This window comes from Saimiri boliviensis, chromosome 10 (genome assembly GCF_048565385.1).
Source record: "Saimiri boliviensis isolate mSaiBol1 chromosome 10, mSaiBol1.pri, whole genome shotgun sequence".
Lineage (NCBI taxonomy): Eukaryota > Metazoa > Chordata > Mammalia > Primates > Cebidae > Saimiri > Saimiri boliviensis.
This window is the reverse complement of record NC_133458.1, coordinates 77,838,388-77,858,693: the sequence shown is the minus strand read 5'-3', so window position 1 is coordinate 77,858,693 and position 20,306 is coordinate 77,838,388. Positions and strand designations below refer to the sequence as shown.

Genomic DNA, 20,306 nt, shown 5'->3' with positions numbered 1-20,306 from the left:
AATAGAAATAATTTAGGCACATAAATTATTTGTACCTCTCATTTTTAAAAAAAAATCAATACTTTTGATCAAATAATCTGGTTTCTCAAATTTGATTTGCTCCTTTTTTTCTCACTGCATTTATTGTCTTGAGAGATAGCAGGAATATTGCAGAGGCTTCTTCTACCTCATGTTCTAAATCACTAGAACACTAGAATTACCACCAGAGATATGAATGCTACCTTTACATTTTCCTTCTTGGATGAAATGTACCCTTTCTTTTTTTCTTTTTTTAATTGCATTTTAGGTTTTGGGGTACGTGTGAAGAACATGCAAGATTGTTGCATAGGTACTCACATGGCAGTGTGATTTGCTGCCTTCCTCCCCATCCTTTTCAATTTCCTATCACTATGCTGGTCCAACCTGCAGTCCATCCCATTTCCAGTTTAATGAATCCATTTTTTCCTGCCCTTTAAATCCTTTTCATCAAGTAATTTCTCTAGTGAAATTTATTTTGAATGTCTTAAAATATCTGAAAAATGCTATAACTGTGTGAGAAATTACATGCCTTCTGAATCTGTATACCGTATCATTACATAATTATTTGCTAGATGTACAATTTGTTTTCTCCATTTCTATCCTAGATAAGCATTTTTAAGCATAAACATTGAAGGCAGGTACCCTTATTTTTTTCCCATATATATTATTTCCAATGAAAAGAAGATGATAGCTTATTTTTATCAATCCTCAAAGCACAATGTTGGTACCCATGTGCTTACTACTATAAAGGAATAGTTGGAAAGAAATAGAAGGTGCTAACTAATAATCCAGTTGAGAAGATGTGGAAAAAAATATGTGCATTCAGCAAATACTTGTTAAGCACTTACTATGTGTGACTCTTGTCTCAGGTGTAAAACACACAGATGAATAGAAACACTACACATATATCAACCACATATAATAAAATGAGCATAAATACAAACGGGATGATGAAAGGTATAAAATTCCAAGTTTGCCAACTCAAGTTATTAGAGAGGAAACTTCCGTTTTTTGTTTTTAATGTGTGCTCTATAGCTTCCTTTTTTTCTGCTCTTTGATCTGAGGGTTCTATAACCTCGCAGAACTCTACAGTACTGTAACTTCGAGTGCACAAGCAATTCTTAACTGCAATCTAAGAAGAAACAGACCTCCCAGTGAGTAAAAACATGGATGTCATGACACTTCCTGTGTAACTCCATTAAACTTCTCTGGGTGTTATGGCTTTGAGGAGTTCTGCCTTAATCATGTCACAATCTATCCTTTGGGCTGCGCCAGGTTAAGGAATTTGAGCTTTTTATCAGAATAAATGGATTGCCACTCTGGAATCCATTAAGGATGTGAAAAAGTCATCATAGTCTTATATATCTTGTACTAATTTGTGGAGTTTGTGATGAGAAGGCACTAGGAGAATGTTTCAGAAATGCATTCTAAGTGACATTTTTTCTTTTAAATCAACAAACAAAATAGAATTGAAACATTAAAGTTTGGTAGCTGTGTCCTCAAGTAGACCAGCCCTGGCTATGCACCAGGTGCCATCTAGATAGTTAATAACCAGGAGCTTTAGTCTGTGAGGTGACACTAATGCTGAGCTCATTGTCTCTCCCAGTCCCCAAATCCCTTGGTCTTAATCCTGTGTCTGTCTTCTAGCTGCAGGTTGGAGAGTAATTGCCTCTAAAAATTTTGACCAACTGGGAAACAAAAACCCATTTGAGCCCTTTACGTCTTACGTCCCTGTTAAAAAAACAAGCAAACAGAAGCTACCCTGCTTTCCCCAATGCTAAACACATGAGGAGTCTAATTATTTAGTCTGTATACTTAAAAAAAAAAATAAGATTATGCACAGATCACAAACATAAAAGAAAAAGTAATAGAAATTGTAAAAGAAGGGCAAAGCCAAGTAGTAAATATGGGAGGGGGTAAAAGGAAGAAGAAGAGAAAAATTATGCTAGAAAACCAAAGCTGAGGCAAGCTCCTGCAATTGAGAAGAAAATTAGCTCTGAGATTCTGGTGACCAAAGCAAAAAATAGAAGTACAATGGATTCTTAACAGATTGTCAAGGGAAACAAAGTTTTCCCTATCTCTGAATTATTAAAGGAATTTATCACCTGGGCCCTAAAATACAGGTCATTTGGACAATATAATAGGTGGAGACTGCATTAGCAATTTATTAAAAGTCCTGTTCACATTTCTTAGATCTTCCCTAGATAAATCATATTTAACATGTAAAAGTTGCAGCTGACATTCAAACTGCTACTGTTACAATTAAAAGTTCATGGTAGTATTTTCAAATACTTTAATTCTCTGCTGCCCAGTACTTGTAGCTCCCAATTCCCTACTCCATTACCTGTAGTATTCCACTGATTCATTAAAATAGTTATGCCATCATTAATAGCACAGATGACACCCCACAATGGGAATAATAATTCTGAAAAGTTACATGTAAGGCCAGAATCTTAAATTGTGATAGGACTTACAAGGTCATTTATTTCAATAGACCTCAAACATAGCCCTTTGTCCCAGTTACCTGGCAAGATTTTTAAATACCATATTCCCAAACCCAGCTCCCAGATTCTGATTTAGTAATTCTGGGTATAGGCCCAGAAATACGTTGGTGGTGGTGGTGGTGGTGGTGGTGGTGGTGGTGGTGGTGGTGATGGTGGTAGTGGTAAAGAGATTCTCCTATGAAGTCAGACACTTAGGAATCACCAGTCTCCCATCCAATAGAGGAGTCCTCTCTAAACATGGCAGTGATTCAGTTGCCCAGACCATGTTGAAGAATATCCTTGACTTCATGAGAAAAGATACTCCATTATGGAAATGTTCTAATCATCAGATCATACATACCACTTCCACAGTATCTTAATAAGGTTTCATTTGATTTCTCATTAAACTTTAATTGTTAGGAGCTGCAAATCCTTGAAAATATTTGTTCCTGTAATTTGTGTATCAAATATTTGAAGATCTTACCAAATAATGTAAATACATCAAGAGGATTATATTAACATGATTCTTTAGAGAATTATTTTGTAAGTAAAACCTTGTACCATGCAGCTATTAATCCTTAAAGTAGATATAATATTAGTTGAAGTATATTAAAGTTGGCAAGTTGTATACACTATATGCTCTTTATACAAAAAGATTTTCGAATCCTTATATCACTCATACTGTCAAATTGATGTCTCTATTGAAAGTATATGTTAATTTTCCTCATTTTTAACATCCTTTGAAATTATTTACTTATAGTAATTATTGCTATTTTGACTGCTTCTTTAAAAAGTCTGTGTCTGCCTCTAATAAACCACTTTTTTACTGTAGATCCCTGATGTTTAGAATGTGACCTGAATTGAAGATCTTAGACTGTTTAGCATGAATAATAAATGACCGGAATAATTTACAAGTTACGCATTTCAAATTAAATGAATAACAAAGAAATAAAATTTCACATTATAGCACTGAATATATTCTCCTGAAGAAGATTCATTACATGTGTATGAGTCCCATGTGGTAAACAGGGCTAGGCAAAAAGCATGAAAATAAACTTAAGGGAGAGGCAAATAAATTAATTAGATCTGTCATTTTCCTCAAGGGAAAAAATTACACAAAAGAACAATTACTTTGTAACTGCACCTTAGGAAGGCTAGTTGACTGCAGAATTGTTTTCTCCATTCTTCACATTTTGTCCATTTTTAAATATGAATTGATGGGGTTTTTGATAGAAATGTTATTGTGGGGAATTTGGTGAATGTTTAGATCAGGTGAAGCCTCTCAGATTTGTCAAAGCACATGGCGCTGGAGGAAGTGTAATTTCTTCACACAGACTGGTACTTAGAGATTATCTTACCAGTGCAAAGTACAGAGGTTAAAAAGCTGCTTCATTGCAGGGGGCTCCGGTATCCGGAAGCAGTCTAGGCATCGGGTCATCATCCAGCTGCCGGCCAACGGGGGCCGAGACTGCACAGATCCTCTCTATGAAGAGAAGGCCTGCGAGGCACCTCCAGTGTGCCAGAGCTACAGGTAGGATTAGAGAAATGCATCGTGAGGGAGGAGCTGAACAAATACGTCAACTCCACTTTATTTCCTAGGATAAGGAAAGGAAGTCAACACGCTTCCGCAGGCTCAGTGGAGGTGGGGATGTTGATGGCTGTAGCTGCCATTCTTGTCTCTTCATCTTCAGGAGAGCTGCTTTGCTATCAAGGAGACAAATACTTTTATACATTTCCAAGGTGTGATATTAGCTACAGTAGTTTAGGGAAGTGTCTTATGTTGGAAGAAAGTATAAGAAATGCTGAATGTGATTAATAATTATGAAACATACATGCTTTAGGAAGCAATTCATTTTCACTCAGAAGAATAGCCTCAGTATTTCTCCTCTGGCTCCAAAGAGCACCTGTTTGTTCTCATAAATGCTGGTATTCTAGCTTCGGAAATGACAACGGTATCTCAGTGATGCTAATAAGATGTCTGTTGTGTTCATTTGTGGTCACCTCAAATAAAATCATAGTTATTGAGGCTATCATGTTGATAACTTATTAGAGAAATTTTACCTCCTCATGATTAAGACAGAAAATACCTAGTAGAAATCTGACATAGTGTATGTTTGCAGTCCCAACAGTAAATAAAATATTACAGCATCAATTAATCCCAAAATAATTACTTAAGATGACATTATTGTCAAATTTGCCATCTTAATGTATCAGCCTTAATTCTGAGATGACAAATACTTGTCATGTTTACACCATGATCATTGACCACTATTGGTTCAAACTTACTTATTTTTGGAATTTGTTTTTATAAAGTGTACTGTAATTACAGTCGCCGAGATACTCCTACAGGGTGAACCAAAAGAGCACCATACAAAAGACTCATGCCTTGAATACAGTTTCATAACTTGAATAAAATAAATGTACTTTATTTAAATGGCACGCATCACTTCTGGGGCGGTCTGTTGCATCTGTTGGCAGTCCTAATTATTAAAAAGTCTAAAAGTTCTCCACAAAGTCCTATAGAACTTGACAATGATGTACTCTTCTCTTCACTGCCAGAGAAAGTACTTTGGTATTTAATGCTGCTGCTTCTAAAACCTCGATGGAGATCTAAATTAAATTTAAATAGAGCTGAGCATTGTTAAATAAATTCCTGTTTGCAATAGTCAGGCATGTTTCCATGCTGCTGTGTGTCTGTGATTTCCCTGGCATTTTTGCTTCTTCTCCATCGGGCTTCTGTTCTTGTCTTGTAGGTGGAAGACCCACAAATGGCGCAGATGCCAATTAGTCCCTTGGAGCGTGCAACAGGACAGCCCTGGAGCACAGGAAGGCTGTGGGCCTGGGCGACAGGCAAGAGGTGGGAAGCCCCATTCCACAGTTCATTTCTCCAACATCGCTAGTTTAACCACTGTTTTGATGTGCTTGTCACTTTGACACCATGCTTAGCAAACAGAGCAAGGCAGATATAAATCTGCTATGAGCCACTCCACAAAACATCAGGCCATGGAAACTTGTCTTTTTAAATTGTCCCCGTTGTTTTGTGGCATTAGCTCATAACTCTGAATTTTTCTCTCATTTATATCTGAAAGAAAGTCAGGCCAAACTTTCAGTTATGACATAGATGGTACACTGAAGCTTTTGGTTTGTTTTTAGATTGAAGTATTCCATAGCCCTTTGCTTGCCACCTTAATAAACAGTATGATTTTTACTTCCTCGTCTATATGCATTGTGTATGTGCATATATACTATGTAATAGAATTTGTTAACTTTTTCAGAAGTTCTCAGAATGACATTCCTATCATATTCATGGCTATCCACATTCTGTACATATTTAGTACTGATTTTTAAATGGCAGACTTACCTATCTGCAGTCTGTAGCACTAAATAACATGGAATCTTGCAGAAACGGATAATGAAAATGTTTGAAGCTTATTTACTAGATATTATAGAGAATGTATAAATCTCAAGCTTTGAAATATGTTGTTTCTTCCAGGCATAACCAATTCAGTATTTAAAGAGTACATGATTATTTTTACTTATATTGACTTTTAGAATATAGCTCCTGCTGTATACTTCAAATGTAGCTTAATATGTAATTGAATATGCAAGAAACTTTATTTAATTTATAAAAAACATATTTTGTTCTCTCATGTGTAGTTATATATTTTAGGTTGACATAAAAATTTGAACATAGAGAGCAGAATTCCCGTTTTTAATGATTTTATCTGGGACTTAATTTTCTATAAGATGAAAAAACTGCCTTTTTGAGGAAAAAAAAAGCTTCTATCTTGTTAAAAAAAAAATCCCCTGTATTTATAATCTTCCATTTAGAAGCCTTCTTCTGAAACATAAAACTTAGTTTCCAAATAATCTTAAATTCCTAGTTGCAGTAATTTTTAGAATTTTATTTTATTTTTGCACAATTCTCATTATGTATCTTCCACCATCAACTTAGGATAAAATGTTATTGTGACTCCCTTTATAGTTATAGAAACTGTAGGAAAGTTGCATTATTAGGGTATACAGAACTGAAAGTCATTCTTCTCCATTTCAAATCATTCTTTGAGAGACTGAGTGATATGAAATCTTCTTTGCATGCCCTGCTGATCCCTTCTTAAATCAAGCACAGATTTACCTACATTTTCAGTTCATATATATATATATATATATATATATATATATATATATATTGCGCTATAGGTTCTGGGGTACATGTGCATAACATGCAGGATTGTTGAATAGGTATATACATGACAATGTGGTTTCCTGCCTCCATTCCCTTCTCCTGTGTCTGGCATTTCTCCCCATGTTATCCCTCCCCAACTCCCTACCCCCCATTATCTCTCCCTAGTCCCCTCAACAGACCCCATTGTGTGATGCGCACCTCCCTGTGTCCATGTGTTCTCATTGTTCAACACCCCCCTGTGAGTGAGAACATGCAGTGTTTGATTTTCTGTTCTTGTGTCAGTTTGCTGAGAATGATGGTTTCCAGATTCATCCATGTCCCTGCAAAGGACATAAACTCATCGTTTTTATGGTTGCATAGTATTCCATGGTGTATATGTGCCACCATTTCCTAGTGCAGTCTCTCATCGAAGGGCATTTGGGTTGATTCCAGGTCTTTGCTATTGTAGACAGTGCCACAATGAACATATGTGTGCATGTGTCTTTATAATAGAATGATTTATAATCCTTTGGATATATAACCAGTAATGTGATTGCCTGATCAAATGGAATTTCTAGATCCTTAAGGAATCGCCACACTGTCTTCCACAATGGTTGAACTAGTTTACACTCCCACCAACAGTGTAAAAGTGTTCCTATTTCTCCTCATCCTGTCCAGCATCTGTTGTCTCCAGATATTTTAATGATCGCCATTCTAACTGGTGTGAGATAGTATCTCAATGTGGTTTTGATTTGCATTTTTCCAATGACCAATGATAATGAGAATTTTTTCATATGTTTGTTGGCCTCATATGTGTCTTCTTTAGAAAAGTGTTTGTTCATATCCTTTGCCCACTTTTGAATGGGCTTGTTTTTTTCTTGTAAATCTGTTTTAGTTTTTTGTAGATTCTGGATATTATCCATTTGTCAGATTGGTAGATTGCAAAATTTTTTCTCATTCTGTTGGTTGCCAGTTCAATCTAATGATTGTTTCTTTTGCTGTACAAAAGGTGTGGAGTTTAATTAGGTCCCACTTGTGTATTTTAGCTTTTGTTGTCAATGCTTTTGGTGTTTTAGTAATGAAGTCCTTGACTATGCCTATGTCCTGAATGATTTTGCCTAGGTTTTCTTCTGAAACTTTTATGGTGTTAGATCTTATGTTTAAATCTTTAATCCATCTGGAGTTAATTTTAGTTTAAGGTGTCAGGAAGGGGTCTAGTTTCTGCTTTTTGCACATGGCTAGCCAGTTTTCCCAACACCATTTATTAAACAGGGAATCCTTTCTCCATTGCTTCTTTTTGTCAGGTTTGTCAAGGATCACATGGTTGTAGATGTATGGTGTTGCCTCCAAGGCCTCTGTTCTGTTTCATTGGTCTCTATCTCTATTTTGGTAGCAGTACCATGCTGTTTGGATTACTGTAGCCTTGTAGTATAGTTTGAGGTCAGGTAGCATACCTCCAGCTTTGTTCTTTTTGCTTAGAATTGACATGGCTATGTGGGCTCTCTTTTGGTTCCATATGAAATTTAAGGGTTTTTTTTTCCAGTTCTGTGAAGGAGGTCAGTGGTAGCTTGATGCGGATAGCATTGAATCTATAAATTACTTGGGGAAGTATGGCCATTTTCACAATATTGATTCTTCCTAACCATGGGCATAGAATGTTTTTCCATCTGTTTGTGTCCTCTCTCATTTTCTTGAGCAGTGGTTTGTAGTTCTTCTTGAAGAGGTCCTTTACATCCTTTGTTAGTTGTATTTCTAGGTATTTTATTCTCTTTGTAGCAATTATGAATGGCAGTTCGTTCTTGATTTGGTTCTCTTTTAGTCTGTTATTGGTATATAGGAATGCTTGTGATTTCTACACATTGATTTTTTATCCTGAGACTTTGCTGAAGTTGCTTATCAGTTTCAGGAGATTTGGGGCTGAGATAGTAGGGTCTTTTAAATATACAATCATGTCGTCTGCAAATAGAGACAATTTGACTTCCTCCTTCCTAATTGTATACCCTTTATTTCTTTTTCTTGCCCGATTGGTCTTCCTAGAACTTCCAATACTATATTGAAAAAGAGTGGTGAGAGAGGGCATCCTTGTCTAGTGCCAGATTTCAAAGGGAATGCTTCCAGTTTTTGCCTTTTCAGTATGATGTTGGCCCCGGGTTGGTCGTAAATAGCTTTTATTATTTTGAAATACATTCCACTGATACCTAGTTTATTGAGAGTTTTTAGCATAAAGGGCTGTTGAATTTTATCAAAGGCCTTCTCTGCATCTATTGAGATAATCATGTGGCTTTTTTCTTTGGTTCTGTTTATGTAGTGGATTACATTTATAGACTTTCATATGTTGAGCCTGCCTTGTATCGCCGGGATGAAGTTACTTGAACGTGATGGATAAGCTTTTTGATGTGCTGTTGCAATCAGTTTGCTAGTAGTTTATTGAAGATTTGTGCATCTATGTTCATCATGGATATTGTCCTGAAGTTTTCTTTTTTTGTTGAGTCTTTGCCGGGTTTTGGTATCAGGATGATATTGGTCTCATAAAATGATGTGGGAAGGATTCCCCCTTTTTGGATTGTTTGGAATACTTTCAGAAGGAATGATACCAGCTCCTCTTTGTATGTCTGGTAGAATTCAGCTGTGAACCCATCTGGACCTGGGCTTTTTTTGGTTGGTAGGCTATTAATTGTTGCCTCAACTTCAGCTCTTGTTACTGGTCTATTCAGGGTTTTGACTTCTTCCTGGTTTAGGCTTGGGAGGATGCAGGTGTCCAGGAATTTATCCATTTCTTCCAGGTTTACTGGTTTATGTACATAGAGTTGTTTGTAGTAGTCTCTGATTTTAGTTTGCTTTCCTGTGGAATCTGTGGTGATATCTCCTTTATCGTTTTTTATTGAATCTCTTTAGTTCTTCTCTTTTCTTTTTTCTTAATCTGGCTAATAGTCTGTCTATTCTGATTATCTTTTTTAAAAAACAGCTCCTGGATTTATTGATTTTTTGAAGGATTTTTTGTGTGTCTATCTCCTTCGGTTCTGCTCTGATCTTAGTTATTTCTTGTCTTCTGCTAGGTTTTGAGTTTTTTTGATCTTGCTCCTCTAGCTCTTCCAATTTTGATGATAGAGTGTGGATTTTAGATCTTTCCTTGCTTCTCATGTGGGCATTTATTGCTATAAATTTTCCTCTAGACACTGCTTTAAATGTGTCCCAGAGATTCTGGTACATGGTGTCTTCGTTTTCATTGGTTTCGAAGAACATCTTTATTCCTGCCTTCATTTCATTGTTTATTCAGTCAACATTCAAGAGCCAGTTGTTCAGTTTCCATGAAGTTGTGCAGTTCTGAATTAGTTTCTTAATCCTGAGTTCTAATTTGATTGCACTGTGTTCTGAAAGACTGTTTGTTATGATTTCCATTCTTTTGCATTTGCTGAGGAGTGATATACCTCCAATTATGTAGTCAATTTTGAAGTAAGTGCAATGTGGTGCTGAGAAGAATGTATATTCTGTATATCTGGGGTGGAGAGTTCTGTAAATGTCTATTAGGTTTGCTTGGCACAGCTCTGAGTTCAAGTCCTGGATATCCTTGTTAATTTTCTGTCTCATTGATCTGTCTAATATTGAAAGTGGAGTGTTAAAGTCTCCCACTATTATTGTGTGGGAGTCTAAGTCTCTTTGTAGGTCATTAAGAACTTGCTTTATGTATCCGTCTGCTCCCGTGTTAGGTGCATATATATTTAGGATCATTAACTCTTCTGTTGCATTGATCCTTTAACCATTATGTAATGCCCTTCTTCATCTCTTTTGATCTTTGTTGATTTAGAGTCTATTTTATCAGACTAGGATTGCAATTCCTGCACTGTTTTTTTTCTCTCCATTTGCTTGGTAAATCTTTCTCCATCACTTTATTTTGAGTCTGTGTTTATCCTTGCATGTGAGATGGTTCTCCTGAATACAGCACACTGAAGGGTTTTGACTTTCTATCCAATTTGTCAGTGTGTTTCTTTTCATAGGGGCATTTAGCCCATTTATATTTAAGGTTAATATTATTATGTGTAAATTTGATCCTGCCATTTTGATGCTAGCTTGTTGTTTGACCCATTCATTAATGCAGTTTCTTCATTGTGTCGATGCCCTTTACCATTTGGTACATTTTTGGAGTGGCTGGTACTGGTTGTTCCTTTCTATGTTTAGCGCTTCTTTCTCTTGTAAGGCAGGCCTGGTGGTGACAAAATATCTGAGCAATCGCTTCTTCGTAAAGGATTTTATTTCTCCTTTGCTTATGAGTCTTAGTTTGACTGGATATGAAATTCTAGGTGGAAAGTTCTTTTCTTTAAGGATGTTGAATATTGGCCCCCACTTTCTTCTGCCTTGTAGGGTTTCTGCTGAGAGATCTGCTATGAGTCTGATGGGCTTACCTTTGTATGTAACTCAACCTTTCTCTCTGGCTGCCCTTAGCATGTTTTTCTTCATTTCAACCCTGGTGAATCTGATGATTATGTGCCTTGGGGTTGCTATTTCTGAGGAATATCTTTGTGGTGTTCTTTATATTTCCTGGACTTGAATATTGGCCTGTGTTTCTAGATTGGGAATGTTTCTCCTGGATAATATCCTGAAGAGTGTTTTCCAACTTGGATTCATTCTCTCCATCACATTCAGGTATACCTATCAAACATAAGTCTTTCCACATAATCCCATATTTCTTGGAGACTTTGTTCATTTCTTTTCACTCTTTTTTCTCTAGAATTGCCTTCTGATTTTATTTCATTGAGTTTATCTTCAATCTCTGATATCCTGTCTTCTGCTTAGTCAGTTTGGCTACTGAAACTTGTTTATGCTTCATGAAGTTCTCATGTTGTGTTTTTCAGCTCCATCAATTCATTTATGTTCTTCTCTAAGCTGTTTATTCTTATTAGCATTCATCAAACCTTTTTTCAAGGTTCTTAGTTTCTTTGCATTGGGTTTAGAACATGTTCTTTTAGCTCAGAGAAGTTTATTATTACCTACTTTCTGAAGCCTGTTTCTGTCAATTCATGAGACTCATTCTCCATCCAACCTTGTTCCCTTGCTGGTGAGGAGTTGTGAGCCCTTGGAGGAGGAGAGGCGTTCTGCTTTTGGGTGTTTTCATCTTTTTTTGCTGGTTTCTTCCCATCTTTGTGGATTTATCTAACTGTGGTCTTTGTAGTTGGTGACTTTCAGATGGGGTCTCTGAGTAGATGCCCTTTTTGTTGATGATGAAGTATTTCTTTCTGTTTTTTAGTTTTCCTTCTAATAGTCAGGACGCTCTGCTATAGGAATGCTGGAGGTCCGCTCCAGACCCTGCTTGCCTGTGGATCATCTGCAGCAGCTGTGGAATGGTACGGATTGCTGCCAGTTTCTTTTTTTTGTTATCTTTGTCCCAGAAGGATACCTGCCACATGTCAGCCTGAGCTCTTCTTTATGAGGTGTCTCTTTGGATATACGGGGGTTGGGGAGCTGCTTGAGGAGACAGTCTGTCCCTTATAGGAGCTCAAGTGCAGAGCTGTGAGCTCTGTTGTTCTGTTCAGAGCTGCTGGGCAGGTACGTTTAGGTCTGCTGCAGCAGAACTCATAACCGCCCTTTTTTCCCAGGTGCTCTGTCCTGGGAAGGTGGGGCTTTATTTATAAGTTCATGACATGCCACTGCCTTTTTTCAGAGATTCCCTTCCCAGCAAGGAGGTAGCCTAATCCCAGTCTGCCAGCAGAGGTGTTGCTGAGCTGCCGTGGGCTCTGCCCAGCTGCTGTGTGAACTTCCTTGCAGTTTTGTTTATAGTATAAATAGAACTGCATCAGTAATGGCGGTCTGCCTCAGTAATGGTGAACTGTTTCTGTAATGGCAGACTGCCTCGGTAATGGTGGACTGCCTCAGTAGTGGTGGACTGCCTCAGTAATGGTGATCGCCCTTCCCCCAACAGAGCTGGACCATCCTGGGTCCAGCTCTGTTTGCTGTGAAACTCTCAATCTGGAGCGTTTAGGATTGCTGGTCTTTGTGGGGGTGGGACCCACTGAGCCACATCACCTGGCTCCCTGTTTTAGCCCCTTTTTTTCAGTTGAATGGGCAACTGTCTCCCAGGCATTCCAGGCACCAGCTGAAACGGCCGCCCAGTTTTTTGTGAATTTTTTTGCGGATACCCACTACACTGGCTGACACAGCCGTGCTGGAGACTCATGGAAGTTTTGCACCCAGGAATCTCCTGGTCTGTGGGGCAGTAAAAACTCATTTGGACATGCAGTGATCATTCACCCTCTGCATTCTCACTGGGAACTGCACTCCAGAGCCATTCCTATTCAGCCATCTTGGATCATCTCCCATTTTGGGTTCTGTATAGAGTTTATAATGAAAATGAGCATGAGTTTGGGAATCAGAAAATATGTTTTAGTCTCAGTTTTTTTTGTTTTTTTTTTTTTTTACTAATAAATACAGTGTGTCTTACTCATCCTTCCACCTTTCCAGATCTCAGTTTATTTAGATTAAAAGAAAAAAAAGGTTTGGACCAAATAATCTTTTAGGATTATTCAAATTTTCTTAATACATGCACAAACAATACCCAGAGATCAAAATGTGAAATAAAATTAGGTAAAGCAGATGAAAGCTATATTTTTTGTAAAACACAACTGGAGGAAATACACAATAGAGTAGAAGCAGCTCAAATGTGAAAGCAGTTTCAGTTCCAAATTGTTATGTTTAAGCTGCACAACCTTGGATGATTCATTTCCTCCCTTTAAGGCTAAGAACACAAAAGACTTACAGCACTTGGAACATGCTGTCTTCATTAAATGTTAATTTATTGCCTCTTCCCGTTCCTTCATAACCCAACTGAGTGTATGTATATGGGCCTTTGGGGTTTTGACAGGCAGTCTGTACAAAAACTATTCTTTCTGTGATTACCAAGAACCTTTTCATTTCCAAATTGGAAAACTGTTTATTCTTCATCCTGGGTGGCCACCTTGTAGTATCAAATACTTGTTACCCGCTCCCTCTGAGATAAAAGGGTCTTTAGCATCATCAGTGCTACTTTCTCCTATCTTTCTGATTGGTCTTTTTTTGATTTCCTATTACTGATGTCTCTTTCTCTGCCTGTACTTACATAGTGCTTCCTAATCTTGGCATACCTGTCAAACAGCTTGCTGTACTTCAGCAATCTTATCTATTTTCAGGGTGTCTGGGAAGAGAATGTTGCATTATAACAAGTGATTTCTTCATAAATATATTCATAACAACCTCTTTAACTTCCATATGAAGACAGTCTTTTTCTTTGTTGCCTGAGTAGATGAAAGATTCTTACAGCTTATATTTCTATACAAACATGAAATGCAGAAAATTAAGAGGGGAGAAATATATTTTCCTTATTGCAAGAAGGCAAAATTTTTTTCTTTGATGGTCGTGGCTGTTTTCAGAACTCCACATTATTAAGCTGCCAAATTCTTACTGTTTTCATCTTTGTCCGTCCTTACGTGGTCAGAGACTTAAAAAAAAGTGAACTTTTGCTATTTTTTAATGACAAAAATATAGTAAACTTTAAATCAGACAGAAAAGACTATAGAGAAGCCACTCTGTGTCCCCACTAGTGCATAGACTTGCTAATTTCAGTTGTTCATTCCACTGTTACTACATTCAGAAGACTGTAGAAAAAGCTATAAATGTTAGGAAAGAATGAAGATGTTTAAACAAGAGAGCTTTATTTGTTAGGGAAATTAGATCAGTGTTAATGTCACCCAAAACGTGAGAATTAAAGACTGAAACTTACCAGTTGCAAGGCCAATCATTTGAAGCTAAAGAGCTGAGAAAAGACTTAAAGTATGGTTGGGACTTGACCTGGACCATAATATTAGAAGAAGTAAAGAGGATAAAAGAACACAAAATAAGATCAATTCTCTAAGCTAAGTGTTTGAGGTAAGAAAAACAAAAACATTAAATGTGTTCACAAAACAGTGGGTGGATTGAGGCTCTGCAGATGTGATCTGAAGCCTGGGGTGATTTTGTGGAAGGCTATAAATGTCAAGATCAGTATTTTAGACCTTGTTCGATAAGTGGTATGAGCAAGGACCTGATGAAAGCAGTGTTTAATCTGTCAGCGTGCACAGAATAAATTAGAAAGATAAGACACATGGGGCCTGAATGCCAGCTAGTATGCTGCTGTAGCAATGCAAGGTTGAAGTCATAGAAACAACAGTAATAAAAATAGGCAAAAATAAATGGATAGTGGACGTACTGTGGAGGGAAATGTTTTGGGGACTTAGTAGCAGACAATAGAAGGAGGGAGAAAAATAAAAGAGTCAAAGTTGATCATGATTCTGTATCTCCAACATTTATAGTTTAAGAATAGTTATATTGGTGAAAAATCCTGGATCTAAAAGTAGAGCTAATTTTGGAAAACGTATTTTATACATTTTATATTTCAGGTCATGGTAAGGTTAGCCAAGTTGAAATATCCAGGTATGCACTTGAATGTAGAAATGTAGCTGTAGAGACAGCATGGATGGCTGATGGAAATTAGGGTAACATTACCATAGAGTGAATTGCTGAAGTTACAGAAAAAGCTAAGAGCTCTAAAATACAACGTGTATTATATATATGAGTAAAAGCAAATATATCTTACCATTAATAGATTTCTTTTTACTCTGAAAAGTTTGTATTTGTTGAATCTTTAAGCATTTCCTTTAATTTAAAGAATTTATCTTAAATGTTACTGACTTTAAATTATTGTGTCCTTACTTGTACTCTCACTTGAATAATATCATAAGATATGAGATGGCTAACTTTACCATTGTATGATTCTAGAGATAGAAATGTTTATTGCCTGGCTTTTATCGATCTATTTGTCTATGCCAGGAGTCAGCAAACTATGGCCTATGAGCCAAGTCCAGCCCACAGCCTATTTTTTGTAATTAGTTTTATCAGAACATAGCTACAACCATTTTTTTACTTACTGCTTGTGGCTGCTTTCATGATACAAGACAAAATTGAGTAGTTGTGAAAGAGATCATACGGCCTACAGAGCCAAAGATATTTACCGTGTAGTCTTTTACAGAAAAAAAATTGCTGACCCTTGATCTCAACCCAAAAGCCATGTAACCAATGATATAGTCACAATTTCTAATACTACTGAATGTTATTAGATGAATTATTAATTATTAACAAATAGTCATTACTCCATAGCCTCAGAAAATCCCTGGAATCTATCTTGTCACTTGTCAAGAAGTATACAAGTTCAATTCGTATACAAATTCAATTCAGCAATTAAGAAACTATTTTATAGTTCTGAAAGTAGCAGACTTTAAAGACCGGAACAATGGTAAAATATATGCCTTTAAGGATGAAATTATGCCATTCTTGTTGCGGAGAGTGGTTAGGAATAAAATGTTGACTTTAAGAACTTTAGTAGTAAAACTAAAAATTAAAAAGGAGCTAAAGGTGAAACCAGAAAATACGTGGGCTGTGGAAGATAGGAGAGAAAAACAGTCCAGCCTCAAAATTCCTTTGATTAGAACATGATAAATCATACTCAGAAGTTGAACATTCAGTTAATTTACTAAGTACACACAGAACAGAGAGAATGTGTGTGTCTCATATAATACGTGCCATTCAGCACAACATTTAAAAGGTCACCTATTATGATTCAGTTCTTCTTCAATGTCTGTAACCTTCCACATTAATAGAAAAATATAACACAAATAACAGAATGCTTTTCAGGCCTGCACCTACTTTTAACAACCTGTTAACAATAAAATAAAGTGGACCTTAGAGACATATTTTTATTTTTACTATTAATACTATTAATAGCATAATTGTTCCAGTTGGAGGAACTAGCTGTGATGACATATTTCAAAAGATTTGGGAAGCTATTATGTTCCCGAGTGTCTTTGAAAATTGTAAACTGTATCAATCCTAAATCTTGTGGGGAAAGAAAAAAAAAATGTAAACTGTAACTACTTAAAATCTCAGCACTGACATTCACTGTAAAGCAAATTTGTGGGAATCATCCTTACCCAGAAATGAGTTAATATAACACAGGAGTAAGAATATAGGTAGAGTTTCTTCTAATCAAGTAAATGCAGTCTTGATAAAAATCTGTACTTTATATATGTCAAAACTATATGAAAAAATTTTCTGATATATTAGAACATGAAGTGCTTTACAAGAAAATTTATACACTCCTGAAAGCTTGAAAATCACGTAGGAATTTGGTGTTTATTTATGACCCAGTTCCTTTACACTGAAAGGAAAAGTGACATAATGGTGAAGCAGAATTTTTATATCAGTTATTGCCAGAATCACCACTAATTTTTGCCCAGCGTTCTCTAAATTGGATTAGCTACTCTGCTACATACTGGGTATTTTCTTTAAGTTCATCAAGTATTTCTGTGGAAACATTAGAAATCTTTTATAAAACAAATGCTTAAGAGGTTGTGGTGATGGTTTCATCAGGCTTCTTGGGCTTCTATAACAAAACACCACAGATAAAGTAGCTAAAACAGAAATTTATTTCTCCCAGTTCTGGTGCGTGTGAAGGTCAAGGTGCCAGCCACGTAGGCTCCAGGAGAAAGCCTATTTCCTGACTTGCAGACAACTGTTTTCTCACTGTGCCTTTGCGTGGAAGAGAAGGAACCAGGCAGAGAGAGAAAGCAAGGGGGAAGGGGGGAGGGGGAGAGAGGGGTGGGGGAGAGGTGGGGGAGAGAGAGAGAGAGAGAGAGAGAAGGAGAGAGAGAGCATGAGAGCGAGCTCTCTGGTCTTGTCTGAGAAGAGCACTAATGCCATCATGAGAACCTCACATTCATGACCTCATCTAAACCTAATTACCTCCCAAAGACCACAGCTTCAAATAGCACCATCACATTGGTGACTTCAACATGTGAATTTGTGGGAGACACAGCTCAGTATATAGCAATGGTGCAGGATCTGTGTTTTTAAATAAAATTTATATCATCTTAGTGTACAGAGCTGTACATTTGTTAATATGCTCTTTCAGAAAGCTATGAAAACAGGTAACTCAAGTGTCTAAAAACCAGTCCAAACGTTGTGACTGTAATTCATTATCTCGTAAAATAAATATTTATCGAACGCATGCTACATATTTCACATTGCCTTCATGGTACTAGGCCCAACCTCTCGAGATATTAAAAATGTATAAGGCTAGGCACCGTGGTTCACACCTGTAATCCCAGCCCTTTGGGAGGCCGAGACAGGCGGATCACCTAAGGTTGGAAGTTACAGACCTGCCTGACCAATATGGAGAAACACTTTCTCTAGAAAAAAAATGCAAAATTAGCCAGGCATGGTGGTGCATACCTGCAATCCCAGCTACTCGGGAGGCTGAGGCAGGAGAATTGCTTCTACCTGGGAAGCAGAGGTTGCAGTAAGCTGAGATTGTACCATTACACTCTAGCCTGGGAAACAAGAGTGAAACTCTGTCTCAAAAAAATAAAGTATAACTAATAGATGTATTTAACTTAGCATGACACAAAACATAATATATGTATATATGACTTGGGTTACAAGTCATATTCATACATTAGTAGTGTATTTACACAATAACCACTGAAGAATTGCAAAATAGATAACCACTGACAGGGCATAGTTTAAGAGAAACAGCCTTTAAATATAAATGACTCAAGCAAAAAGGCAAGAAGGAAAATCTTTATGTTTAGGAACAGCTCACTGACCGGTTTGCCTAGGATTCCTGTGAGTGAATTAGAGGCAAGGGGCAAAGATAGATTTTTTTTTTATTATTAAAAAAGGAGAAGTAGTGAAGGATTTTTACAAGGCTTTGGGTATTAAGAATGTTATATTCCAGGAAATTTTGTCTAATGACATAAGAACTAAAAAGAGATTTTTAAAGAATAAATTGATAGGATTTGGCAACTGTAAAATCTGAATCTTTGTTATATTCCATATGGAAATTTTAGAGGACCTTTGAAGTAGGCGTTTTCCCTATAATATTCTCAATAAAAGAGAAATGCAAATAACACGAAATCTGGCCACATTCCATTTTAACTTTTAAATGAATAGACAGCTTATATTTGCTTCATACTATTCAAGTCACTAGTGTATCAACTTTTAATAGAACTATTACTTCCACTGTCTTTTCTGTCTGTTCGTATTTATACAGTTCAGATGGTGTTTAGAAGGCTAAATTATTGCTTGGTCAGTGGCTATATAATTGAAACCTAGCCATAATAACTATAGATAGAATTACCATGAAATTTGCCTTAGAAATAAAATATATGACCATAATAATGTCAATTTTGGATGCTTTGATTTTTTTTTCTTTATAACTGCCCTCAGAAGCAATGTCAATTACTACATCTTAGATATGTGTGTATCTTTCCAGTGTTTATTACTTTGTGACATGTTTCTACCAAGAGTAGAATTTTTAAAAGTTGCAAAGATTCAAAGTAGACATATCATAAAAATGACTGCAAATGTACTTTTGCTCAGTCTCCATGTTGATCATCATGCCAAGCGTACTTGCTGTAGATTAGAGGGAACTAGGGTTAATATATTCCAGGGTCTACCCAGTCTAGCCTAATCTACCAGCCCTTCTCTTTCCTTGCCGGCCAAGGAACATGTGTCGTCATGTCACCGGTCACTAAGGTCTGACATCAGTCTCTTTAGATGGAAGCCAACATAATTTGGATGCATTCTCAAATCTAGACCACAAAAAAGCATAAATATTTCAGTAATAGACCTTGCATAGGAGAGGCCCTCCTGGCCCTGGGAGTCCTCATCCTTTGTCACTTACTGGTTAAAAATTAGAAAAGTCTTTTAAAAAGTAAAAGTAAAAGAAAGTTCTAATTCTCCCCTATCAAAGTTATATCTAAATGTAGAATGTGCAATATAATAATTTAACTACATTTTATGCTCTTACTTATTCATGAACAAATATGCTTAAGTTACATGGTTTAATCTATGTTGATGGACTTGGCATCGCCCTTTGCTGAAAACTCTGACCCACTTTGTTCTTTCCTTAAAGACTACATTTTAGAGGCATTATTGAGGTTAGGCTCATAATATCTGGGCCACTTTATCCTGGCAGGGCACATTTATCTGTTAATTTTTAAAAGAGAGTTCTGCAACAGAAAGAAAAAGAAGTGGAAGAAGAACTAGGTAGAAAAGAGAGAAGGAGCTTGCTTTAAGGACATTTTATCAAGACATAATTTTTATTCCCTTTTTTTGACTGATGTATTTATTAGTTATTACCCAGGTTTTATACTCTTCAGTTATATATACCCTTATTTAAAACTTTTAGAATTATTTATATTTTAAAATGTTTATCTCTTACTTCCTATGAATACTAGCATCCTAGTTAATTTGGGGATTTGGGTTGTGTTTTACATCTCTCTGGGAGATCTGTCATAAAATACTTATTAACATTTGCCATTTTATAAATAGTAGCTCGTAAAATAAGCTTGGCACCGTGCTGTGTCTGTGATTGTTCTTGGATGCCCCATGTGTTGTGATGCTGTTCGTTAACCCTTCCTAGATCCCAACTGGAGATCTTAGCCAACCTCAGTCTGAGCTACTCCACTGGGAACTGATTATTATTTCCTAGTAAGTTCTCATCCTCGTATTCTCACATATATTATATACATGAATGAGACTAGGGATCACTGGTAACTAGGATCAATAAAAAATACAAG

At 36.6% G+C, this 20,306-nt stretch overlaps 1 protein-coding gene across 8 annotated transcripts in view; it reads left to right on the top strand.

Moving 5' to 3' along the window:
- THSD7A (thrombospondin type 1 domain containing 7A) overlaps positions 1 to 20,306 on the top strand; it is an 885,997-nt gene that overhangs the window by 765,948 nt on the left and 99,743 nt on the right. For all 8 annotated transcript variants that reach the window (XM_074379520.1, XM_074379521.1, XM_074379519.1 and 5 more), the window contains 2 exons: positions 3,900 to 4,032; positions 5,255 to 5,358. In XM_074379520.1, coding sequence (XP_074235621.1) covers positions 3,900 to 4,032; positions 5,255 to 5,358 — 237 coding nt within the window. The remainder of the gene's footprint in view (positions 1 to 3,899; positions 4,033 to 5,254; positions 5,359 to 20,306) is intronic.